This window comes from Poecilia mexicana, unplaced genomic scaffold (assembly GCF_051168715.1).
Source record: "Poecilia mexicana isolate PSO_F unplaced genomic scaffold, ASM5116871v1 scaffold_11, whole genome shotgun sequence".
NCBI classification, from domain to species: Eukaryota; Metazoa; Chordata; class Actinopteri; order Cyprinodontiformes; family Poeciliidae; genus Poecilia; species Poecilia mexicana.
Window position 1 is genome coordinate 20,590,757 of NW_028263380.1, and position 11,877 is coordinate 20,602,633.

At 34.9% G+C, this 11,877-nt stretch overlaps 1 protein-coding gene across 1 annotated transcript; it reads left to right on the forward strand.

Annotated features, from left to right (window-relative positions):
• The first annotated feature begins 364 nt into the window (after window positions 1-364).
• LOC148156505 (uncharacterized) lies at window positions 365-5,751 on the forward strand. Its single transcript, XM_088009893.1, has 10 exons — window positions 365-462; window positions 1,031-1,092; window positions 1,187-1,213; window positions 1,310-1,342; window positions 1,898-1,930; window positions 3,288-3,320; window positions 3,884-3,916; window positions 4,044-4,073; window positions 4,184-4,225; window positions 4,953-5,751. The coding sequence occupies exons 1-10, from the start codon at window positions 452-454 to the stop codon at window positions 5,165-5,167; spliced, it is 519 nt and encodes a 172-aa protein (XP_087866019.1). The 5' UTR covers window positions 365-451; the 3' UTR covers window positions 5,168-5,751.
• Window positions 5,752-11,877: the final 6,126 nt, after the last annotated feature.

Here is an 11,877-nt window from a genome sequence, read left to right on the forward strand (position 1 = left end):
AAAGTGTTTACAGATTAATCGACTAATGATTTAATAGCCATCTATAAGGGGAGACTTATTGTAAAGTGGTACCTTCTTTCTATAGTTCCTGAAATTAAGTCTGACACAGATTATAAAGAGCCTAAATTTTAACGTCTTCTTCAGATCCTTATGCTAGCACTAGCACAGAAAATGGAAACTCACTCCCACACGCTAAAACATACATACATAATATACTGACACACACACACACACACACACACCCACACACACACACACACACAAAGAGGTATACATGTTGGTCCGTCCTCTCCCCGGATGACATTTAGGCCGATATATAAACCGCTGGCAGAGACTCAGAGTCAGAAGATTCTGCAGTGCAATACTGAAGTACTGTCACGGTTTCCTGTCGCCACCTGAGCTGCTCAGCTGCCTGTCGCACCATCAGGGACCCATCTGACCTCAAAGCATCATGCTCACCAGGTACGTTGGTGCTCTGTTTATTTTCATCAAGCTCATTAATTTGCCAGCAACGTGTTTGTGGACAGTCCTCAACTAAATCATGATAATCTAAAATCATTTATGTCATTCTTTTTCCTTCTTGTAACAGTTTATATCTTTTTCATGTTGGTTTATTTAGCAGTGATTTAAAAGGAAAGAAACTTTATAACTTTTTTATTCTATGTCACTGTGAGCACTGACATACAGAGAAAGAGAAACGCAGGTGCAAATAAGGAGGAAGGTTTGGAAAAATGTATTTCAGAGAAATTTCTTGTCTCCAGTTCTTTGCAAACTTTAAGTCCAGTTTATAAATGTCTGTTTTTGATGTAATCAAACAGTTTTCTTCTGCCTTTCTTTGCACACTTCTTCACTGTAATATTGTAGATTCTCAATTGGATTTACTGTTTTTGTCAAACTGTTAAACATCTAACTGGTCTAGTGATACATTTTTGTCATGTTTGATCTTTATGAATAAAAGTCAAAGCTTCATAAATGTCCTGCAGCAGAAGAAAATCTCCTCCTCAGCCTAAACGTTGTGCTTGTGTTGCAGGAAAATTATTCTTCTCTTCTCTCTGTTTGTCCTGCTTGTAAAGGGAGACTTTGACACCAGTGGTAAGATTATATCCCATTTAATTAAAAATATAATCTAAAAATCACCTCTGTTTAAATTACATTTGTGTTCATTGATGATGTTTTATGATTTCAGATGTGGGAAGTCAAGCCATATCAACAGGTAACAATCATCCAGATGTCTCTCATCATAAAGTAAACCAAAACTGTAATGACATGTCCTTAAAATGTTTATTGCTAACTGTTTTTTTTTTGTTAGATAAAGATTCATTGTCTGATGAAGCTCCAACAGGTCAGTAACAAACTGTTGACCCAAATAATCTTGAATCTTCTGGATATTTCAGTCAATTCTTATTAAAAAATAAATGAATGAAAATACTGATATAAAACCAAACATAAACTTTAAAGTTTGAAAATGTGTCTAAGGTTTAAATCTTGATCAAACTATTCCAGTGATTCACTAATCTTTCCAGACAGTGAATCACTTATTTACAACAACTTGAATAAACAGTTGTGTCATCAGCATATCGACGAATCTTCCATCAAAGTGAATGACAGTTTCATATTTAAACATATTCTTCTTATTCTAAAAAAGTTATAAAGTTTCTTTCCTTTTAAATCACTGCTAAATAAAGCAACATAAAAAGATACAAACTGTTACAAGATGGAAAAAGAATGACATAAATGATTTTAGATGATCATGATTTAGTTGAGGACTGTTCCTAAACACGTTGCTGGCAAATTAATGAGCTTGTTGCCAATTAGCGCCCCCTGCAGTCCACAGTGAAACACCAGTGTTAAGCCAACAGAAAAAATTTCCTCTGAACTTCTGTTCTTGATGTTTCAGAGAGCATGAACGTTGTCTCTCCTGACCAGCCTGGTAAGACTTGTTTTCTCAGATGCACTGCTTAAAATATTTAGCTAAAATCACAGTTAAAATATTTTAACTGACATTGAGACATTGGCTGTAACTTCCAGTTACATGTAGGTGAATGTTATAGAATGAAAAATCAGTATTTGATGCTGTTATTACAAGTAGATATGTGAAAACAAAGATGTTTCAACCTATCAGCTCTGTCTTGATGTCGTACCACAACAAAAGTTTGTTTTTATTATTATTATTTTGTTTCTTCAGCTAAAAGATCCCATTCAGGGATTCAAAAAAGGAAGCAGCTCTGAATGTAATCAGGTTTATTAAAGGAAAATGTAAGGAAAATAAACCAGGTTAATACCAAATATTTTAAGATGTTAAAACAGAATCTGAATGACTGTAAATTCAGCAATTTCAGCTATAAAGTTAAAATCACTGTTTTCACATGAACCACATTGTTCTTCTGCTATAACTCAGACTGCAGTTTAACTCTCATTGAGAGCTTATAATAAACATATGACTATTTAAATATCAGTGTTTTCCTTCACATTAAAGTAAATATAAATGCTTTGGACCGTTAAAGTCAATGAAGAAATCAGTTTTGGAGTTTTTTGTCTTTTTAAACATGAAAAACTTTGTTGTTCTTTGGTAAACCAGAGAAAATACTTTTATTTAAAAATAAAAAAAAAACTTCAATATCGTTTTAACTAGAATCGGAAACTCAGGCCTCTGTGTAGCAACCGAGTGTTAGAAACGTTGGAAAGTTCTTTGTTTTTGTTTTTAACAGTTATTCTGCCTAGTTTTGTAAAAGATGCTTAGATTTGTTAAAAACATTTATTTCCTCATGACAGCTGAATCTGGGCTTTAAACAGCAAGTTTAAAGACATGATTAAACATTTCTGCTTTTGGGTCTGGAGCAGAAATCCAAAATAATATTTGTTATTTTCTAAGAAAAAAGTTGAACAGGTCACCAATTTCCACCCTAAAAGAAAAGCAATAATAAATCATAAGGAATTTCTACACAGTCTGAATAAGAAACTGAGCTGTTCAAAAATAAAAACTTACGCTTAAAGTGTGTTTATTAGATTTTCTTCACTAAGATAAAAAGCAGAAACACTAAAATGATTTAAAAAAATGAATCATAAATCTGCATGAAAATCAAACAAAAAAGTAAATTCCCACTAAAAGAGTTTGCATTAAAATCAGAGTTCAGATGATCATGTTGCCTCTAACAGCCAGATTTAAAGAAAAACTATAAATTTGAGTATAAATTAACATAAATATAAATATGTTCTCTGTGAGTCTATAAAGTAAATTGATTGAACATTTTCAGCTTTATATAAACAAATGTAACCACTTTTTGCAGATGAATCCCAGTATTACGGAGGAGGACCATCAGGTAAGAAACACGTTGATTAAAATGGTTTTAAAACAAAAACTGTCACATTATTATTAAACAGGTGAGCGATTTGTCCTTTCACTCCTTTACCACTTCATGCCTTTTTAGTTTTGGTCCAAAAACAATGACTTCTGTTGCCAAGTGAATTTATTTACGTTCTTTGATCACCAATGATTTGAATGAATTTATAATCATAGTTTGCTTCAGAAATTATACGTATCAATAATCATAATAGTTGATCTGCCTAAAGGGAGATCAGAAAATAAATGGAAAAAAAGGCGCAATGCAACGTTTTCAGAAAAATAGTAAACAATTAAATTGAGTTCAAAGTCACATTTGAGCCGTTTTTTTAGAGTTTCTCCCATCATTCCTCAAAAATAATCAACTGAAATAGATACAAACTGATAACAGGTACAAAAATGTTTTTTTTCAGAGGCAAGAAACAGAAGTTAAAAAATATGAAATGGCAGAATTTAGGTGTAAATTGTACGTTCAACTCACCAAGAGCCCTAATTGGTTATTCACCAGTTCATCTGTTTGTTTTCTTGTTTCTCTGGTTTCAGACACCAGCAGCACCAGTTCAGAGACAGCAGACAGTAAGACGTTTTAAACATGAATATATTTACACTCAGATGATCTACGCATCCAACTAGAGTCCTATGATTATTCATCACCTTAGAGTTTCAACTGGATCAACTTATTCAGTGTATTTCTGTTGTTTAGCTCCTGCAGCAGAGCAAGTTGCAGCTCCTGGTACAAAAGACTTTCTTGTGTTTTTATTTTAAGATATTTAACATAAATAAAACATTACACCTGTGTGAAGTGTTTATATGGCTATGTGATAAGTTGTTTAACTGTTTCAGAGCCTGCTGCAGCCGCTCCAAGCAGTGCAGAGGAAGAGGATGGTGAGGAAGACATGCACTGAACATGAGCTTCTCTAATCTGCCCTCCACTCTCTATAGTTCAGCTTTAATCAGTAAAAATATTTTGTCATTGAACACAGTGTAGCATATAAACAATACAAAATTACAGTTTGAACAAAATCAGAAAAAAACTATTTATGCTTTTATGGACTAATACAGGAGAGGTTTTGTGTTTAAAATATATTTAGAATATTGTCACCTTCCTAAAATAATGACCTGAGTCATTTTTGGGAAAAAATAAAATAAAATCGCCATCTTTGTTTTACCAGAAGATGATATAGGCAAGAATAAATAAAGAAATCACTTTAGATTTATTATTAATTATTATTAATATAAAAATCTCCCCCAAAAAACAACAACAACAAAAACACTTGAGGCAACAAATGATGCCATTATTTATTTATTTATTTATTTGGAAACATAAATATAAAACTAAAGAAATCACCGCCTATTTTTGCCAAAAGATGATACAGGCAAAAAAAAAAAAGCAAAAAAAAGCACAAAAAAAACCCACACACACAAAAAACACTTTTGGCAACAAATGACGCCATTATTACTTAAAAAAAAATCACCACCTTTTTTTTGCCAAAAGATGATTTGCATTATTTTGCAGTAATGTTGGCATTATTTTAGGAAGGTGGTGACATATTGCTATATTTTTACATTGAAATATTTTAACTCATGAGCCGTATTATTTATTTTCTTGCAGAAGATGAAGGTAACGACTCTGACGAAGGAGCAAAGAAAAAGTTCAGCTCTCGTTCAGCGAAACCTCCAAGCCCCGCCCACAGCAACCAGAGCCCCGCCCACCTGGTCCAGATCCCCGCCCTCCCGCCTCAGCCAGTCGCCCCCCAGCCGAAAACTTTGCAGAGGACCCGGTCGTCCAAGAGACGGTCCAGAACCAACCGCCGTCAGACTCAATAAAACGTGTAATCTACCCGAACAGATCCACTCAGAAACCGTGACGCTGTTTTAACAGGAAAGAGGAAAAACACTTTGGTGCTTCGGTTTATGTCTCAAAAGTTAAAAACTGCAACCAGCAGTGTGATTGGACAAACGCAGACCTCAGTCAGACGCTTTGGGAACAAACATGCCGTTTCAATCACAGCTGTGAAACATGAATTGATTCATTTTTTAATGTGTTTTAATGCATTTGAAGCTGATAGTAACTGAAGATGATCTATATCATTACAAAAAAACGCTTTGTGACACTTTAAATTCTAAATTAGGGCCTCTGACATGTTTTTATCTTTTACGTAAGGATTTTGGCCTCTGGACTCCAGCAGACCTCAGAGTATTAAATCTGCTCAGTTTCGTGATTTTGTTTTTATTATTCTTGTTTTATTATTCTTTGTGAAAGAATTAAACACGTCGCTTCTGTTCTTCCCTGTATCATATTTCCTAAGGTTAAACGAAGCTCCTTTGCCTGTCAGAAACCGAATATTATGAGCTGCAAAATGAAATGGACGCATTGAAGAATGAGATGTAATAAATATCAGATTAATGTATGTTGTGTCTTTTGTTTTTTAAAGGAAAACACCGATTTGCTTGCTTTTTGTCCCAGTTTTAACGGATCCTTCAGGAAAGTTTGACTCTGAACCTCATGATGTGGAAATCAGGACTGTGTAAACAAACTTTTCTCCCCAAGGAAACAGTTTTTTCCTCCTCCACGAATATTCATGTTCATATTCAAACATATGAACACAGAAACAAAAATACACTTGATTGATTCCAGAGGTGATGCCAAAAAACCCACATAGTTTCCAAACTATTGGCAAAATTTGTCGATACAAAAGAATATTCTTTACACCTTCCTGGTAATATAATGATGATGCATGAAAATGCCTAGAAAAATAGCTTTTTTAAAATGACTGCAGCATTTTAAAACTTTTCTAAATTCTTCCAGATTTGCTGCAGACTGCTGGGTTTGCAATCCTAGAATTTGTCTGAGTTTTTACTGATTCATCCCACAGACTAAAACATGGATGTTTAGCTAACTGGATGCTCTACATTGATGTTTGTTTGTTTGTGTTTTGCGCCTGTTTGGAAGCTTGTTTTTCAAGTTAATTTAGATGTTAATACTCCTAAAACCAAATCAGATAATTAGTTTCAAAGTTTGGAGAGTGGAGATTAAAGTACATTATTGTAGATAAGCAGATATAACATTATTTTTGATGCTAAAAGTTCAATTTGACATGTTGTCGTGTCCAGTGGTTAATAATGGTGGTGAGCAGCGCCTCCTGGTGGAGAAAATGAGAACGCTTCAAATGACCACCTGTGAAACACAATCAAATCAAGACTGAGTTAATGTGAGTGAAGTGAAATTTACGTGGTAGCAGCTGCTTGAGTTGTGAGTTTAGGTTTAGGTTAAAATGTTGCGTGTAAAAGGTTGGCGTTGGTCATGAGTGTGCAGCCGGATGTGTGGATGTGTGAGTGGGTTTTTTGTCCCCTGGAGCATACTTGTTTGGCTGAAGTTTGTTGCTGCAGATACAAAACAGGGGTAAATCCCCAGTAAAACAACAGCCCACTTTCTTCACATGCTTGCAGGATGTTGTCAGTGAAGGTAGCAACAGGGTGGTGGGAAATCTGAGTCAGTGTACAAATGTAACCCAGCTCACTTTTTCTAATTTTTTTTCCTGCAGAACGCACGCGGTAAAGTGGAATAAAGGGTAAAATGCAACTTACTGATAAAGAATCAAAGCAGAGAAACATCCAGAAACATTAATATATATGTCCTAATTCAGTTTTTTTTTTCTCAGAGTGCATCAGTTACTATTATGAATTTAAGTTTGAACTTTATTCCTCCCTTTGAATTCATGACGATAAATCTAAAGCTGGATATTTCATTTTGAATATTTCAGCTGAAAATCCCAAAATATTCAGGATTATTTTCTCTCTGTCTGAAGATGATGTCTGGATTGTTGCTGCTGCAGCTTGTTTGTTTAGTTTTTGTTAAATAAATAATAAAAACAAATCTCTTGTTTTGATTTATATATGAACAAATAAAGCAGATTTTAAGCAACTAAACCAAGATGTGCTTTCATTTTTAAATATTTCACTTGTAAACTGCATCAGAAAGTTGCATTGTAAAGCTATGGGAGAGAATTAAGGCCAATAAAATAAAATAAGGTTCTAGTTATATGAGAATAAAGTCAAATTACAACTTTATTCTTGTATTATTTAGACTTTATCCTCTTGATACAACTTCATTCCTGTACAAATTTCACTGAGTCTCTTCACTAAATAAACTCAGTAATTTGCTGCCAAAAACCAATAAAGTCGTTATCTTACGTTTATTTTTGAGCAATTTAACTACCCCTAGTTTACAGCCATTAATTTTTTAATTAATTTCCAGAAAATCAAAGCAGTCAAACTTATTGTACAAACTTATTGTCACAAAGGGAACACTTAAAATACTTAAAAATTATTTTGCATGTTAGCTGTATTAAAAGAAAGGCATCTGGTTTTCCCATTTCTTTTTGGGTTTGACTGAACAACACTTGGGTCACCTTCTTTCAAAACACTCTCTATATTTAACCAAGTTTAATAAATTAGATAAAAGCTGATTTGAGTGCAGAAAAGTCAGATTTTCACTTAAAGTCTATGGATAGACACTTTGTGCTGTCGTTAATATTTTCCACTGGAAAAACGTTACGTCGGAAATCATTTTTACCCTCAATAAAAAGTCTGTGTCTGCTGGACGGGTCAAATTTGTATCATTTTTGAATCAGTCCATGGACCACAAATGGCCCGCAGGCCGCACTTTGGACACCCCTCATCTTGAGCCATTTACATTTTAGACATTAAAGAACAATCAAAGTTTTCAAGCTAACCGGTTAAATGTTATTGACATTTTCTCTCCGTTGTGCTTCCAAGAGTTTCTCTGCTAAAGTTACATTAACGTTTTGCCTCAAGCTGAAACTTAGTCTTGAGAAGTTGCTGTTGTACAATTGATTTATCCAGTCCGGTTGAGACAGAAACCTAATTAGAGGCTGTTAGCATGCTAATGCACACGTAGCCTGACACACAAGTACACACACACACTGACATGTGTTTACGCCCACACACAATAAGACACCGACAGATTTATTCCTGTCCTTTTTCCTCGCTCTGTTTTTTGTCCTCATGTGACCTGCAGCCCTTAGAGTTTTTACTTTAACAAGAACTGAATCAAAACATGTTTTTGATCCTTGTCTTGGGGGGAATCGTTTAATGAAGCTGTTTATATGAAAGCTGGGAGCTGATCAGAAGGAGAATTTTTCTCGCCTGGTTGGTTGAGAATGTTTCCCATCATGTTGCACCTACAAAGAAATACTGAGCTGAAAATACACAACATCCTGGACTTCAAACTCCACACTGAACTCAGTGTCACTCAATTAAGATTGGCAAGGTTTATCATAGAGTTCCTTTTCATTTGAACAGTGAGCCCTTTGTTTGCTCCAGCTTTCAAAGACTATTTATCTTGTCAAGTAGTGATGTATGAACAGAACATGAAGTATGAACAAACTGTGGGAAACAAAGGACAAAATGTTTTCGGTTTTACTTGACAACTTGCACTTTACAGAGACCAGAGCTTGGGACCGAGTCGTTGCTTTGCACGTTCCAAGTGTTTGTCCTAAAGTCCCGACTCAAGTCAAATTGAGCAGCTGTTAACGTCCCGAAGCTGAAACTTTGAATTTCAAGTTGTTTCGAATATTTTTTTAAAACAATGTTGCAATTGTATGCTAAATGTAAAAAGTAGATCATGTGTGCATTTTAAGATCTGCATTTATCTCAAATTGTGATAATAAAGTATTTCTGAAATTGTACCTTTATATTGTACAGCTCAATTAAACTTAGCTGCAAAAATAGAAGTATAACTTTCCAAAATCAAAATGTATTAAAAAGTTTAAAAAAAAACACTCCACGTTCAGACATAATGTGCTGAACAATGTAATTATTCTCAACATGATTTTCCAAAGCAGAAGATTCTTCCTGAAACAAGACAGAGTAAGTTTCACCATCGACTTGATTTAAGCTGCACATTATTTTTGAGGAACCAAATTTAAAATAGAATGGCAAAAATAGCAAACATGTTAAAACCAAACAGTTTCACCAATATATAAACGACCGTTCTTCATGCAACTTCAAATGTCGGACAAAGAGAATCTGTCTGTGATTCACTTAATTTTTTGTTCAGTACTTTGCAGTTTATGCTCTCAGCTCTTTATGCTGCATATTTTCTTTGTAAAAAATTTTATCAATTTGATCGGCTGTGTGAAAAGAAAGAGACAGTCTGGGTTTGTAATTACAGAGGGAGTAAAATTAATCAACAGTACTTTAGATTTTGAGTAAAATATCAAATCTTTTCAAGTAAACAGGTTCAAGCCTGATTCAAGTCACTGGTGTAAAAGTCCAAGTAAAGTCACAACATGAATGAGTTTGACTGGAGCCGAATGTGATTTGAGTTCACAGCTCTGACAGAAACAGATGGATCCCTGCTGCAAAACCTTCTTTCATTTTCATTTCCCCCCATTTTTGCTAAAATCTGTTGATGCTGACTAAAAAACTAACATTACATGGTCTTTGTGAATATATTTCGTATTCATGCATTAAACATCCACCAAAAGCAAACTGAAAAGATTTAAAATGTAAAAACTTCACATGACTTAGTCAGTCCTTCCCATCTACCAATGAATTTCAGCTATTAGCCAAAAATGTATAAAAACTAAATTAAAATTTGAAATAAATATGAAAAAGCAAGAAAAAGCAACCATCCGTTATTTTTCTCACCCATTTATTCATTGTCTGGTTTGTAAGAAGAGACTGGTTCCCATCAACGACAGGAAGGTACAAAAAATCCTTTAAAAGAGACAAAACGTTTCAGATAAAGGCTCTGAGTCAGCTGTGCAATCTTTTCAGTTTTGGGTCAGTGCTGCTCTCAAACAAACCAGCGTCTGCCCCTCCAGAGGAAAACACTGATTAAACTTCATGAGGAGGTTTCCTTCTAAATGATAACACAAGATAGAAAAATAGATCCTGAATGGACTGAAACTGGACCAAAAGTTAGCAAAAAAAGAAAAAGGCTAGGAGAAAACTCCCCTTACTGCTATGCTAGCTGTCCTTTTCTCCGGACACACCAGTGTGAACCACTGGTACCATCCAGCCTTGGGCCAGCGCAGAGAGAAGAACTGCCTCTGTTTAGCCTCTGGTTTACCTTCATATCAGCAAAGTAAAACGTTTTGTTCTGTTCTAATGCAAGAAAATTAATTAACCCCAAATGAACATAGAAAGCTGCAAAATCCTCAGTGGGGAATTTGTTAATTTCAAATAATTAAACAAGAAAAAAGGATCCAGTAGTTTGTTTTCAAGTTTATTTTTGTCTTAGCATACATAAAACTATTCGAGCATCTTTTTAGTCTCTGTTTTATCATATGGTGTAACTTTCCAGCTGGTTGAAAAACACAGAAATCCTCCAAGAAAAGAGCCTTTGGTTGGTTTTTCTTTTCCAGGAACATAACTCCTGTACTTTAACAAACTCCAGAAGGTATAATTACCTTCAGGATGCTTGCAGAATGTATCAGAATGAAAACGTCACTATAAACTCTGACTGAATTCAGATCTTCATTCATTCTCACACAGAGCCAGGAATACAAGTTACTGAAAAACACTGAAATTTAAAGTGTAAAAACTCTACAATACCTTTAAATATTTGAACAATTTACTGATAACACTCCAAAGTTTCCCTACTGAAAAATTAATTCATTGAGGATCCGATTCTGATGTCATCTGTTTGTTGCGAAATCCATTGATTTCTCTTTAACAACCATCAGGTTTTCCTGTCTTCCAGTGGTTGCTGAAGCACATGCCATGCAGATTTAAACTGGAATATCAAGTCGTCACATTTTTAAAACGACTTTCGTGCTTTTCCATTCCAGACAGTTGCAGGAACCATGAATTTGGACATTCACAGTCTTCTGCTGCGCCAGGACAGGGTAAGTTACGTTTGCTGTCAAATTGCTACAAATTTTCTTCCCCACATTTAAAGATCAACTGATCATCTGGGAAGAACATTTCAACACTTTACTAAAGCTGCAGTATGTAAGTTTTATTTAAAAATAAAAAAGTTTTGTGCATATTTTCAAAAGTGGCGCCATTTCATGACAGTTTAAGATCGATTGCTATCGTCTGAAGAAACACAACCAACCAAAAACAATCCAATCAGAGCCAGGAGGAGGGCCTTAGTGCTGTCAATCAGCTCGTGTATGCACTGCTCAATGCGCTAATGGCAGAGAAACAGCTTACTGTTACAGGACAACTGTTTATCTGCCATCATCGGTGAGCATGCTAACCAGCTGTAGCATTCCTGGTAGACACTGCTAACAGGACGAAGCTGTAGCATAGCAGAGAGCAATGAGGGGGATGAGCAGCGTGTACATGGGCTTGATTGACAGGACTAAGACTGTTGTAGTTTGGACTGGGATAAGGCAGTTTTCTCTTTTTTTCACAGATTATCTGTCTCATATTGTCACGACAGAGTGACAGTTTCAACAAACGTAAAATAAAAAAAAATCATGTTTAGTAAAAGTTACAGGCTGCAGCTTTAACAAAGTAACCAGATGATTGTTGACAGATTTAAGCTCGGATTGATCAAA

Excerpts from the sequence above, each read along its gene's own strand:
- LOC148156505 (XM_088009893.1), top strand. Across the intron at positions 1,214-1,309 it reads AAGTCAAGCCATATCAACAG|ATAAAGATTCATTGTCTGAT; the intron begins GTAACAATCATC and ends TTTTTTTGTTAG. Across the intron at positions 3,917-4,043 it reads CAGTTCAGAGACAGCAGACA|CTCCTGCAGCAGAGCAAGTT; the intron begins GTAAGACGTTTT and ends TCTGTTGTTTAG.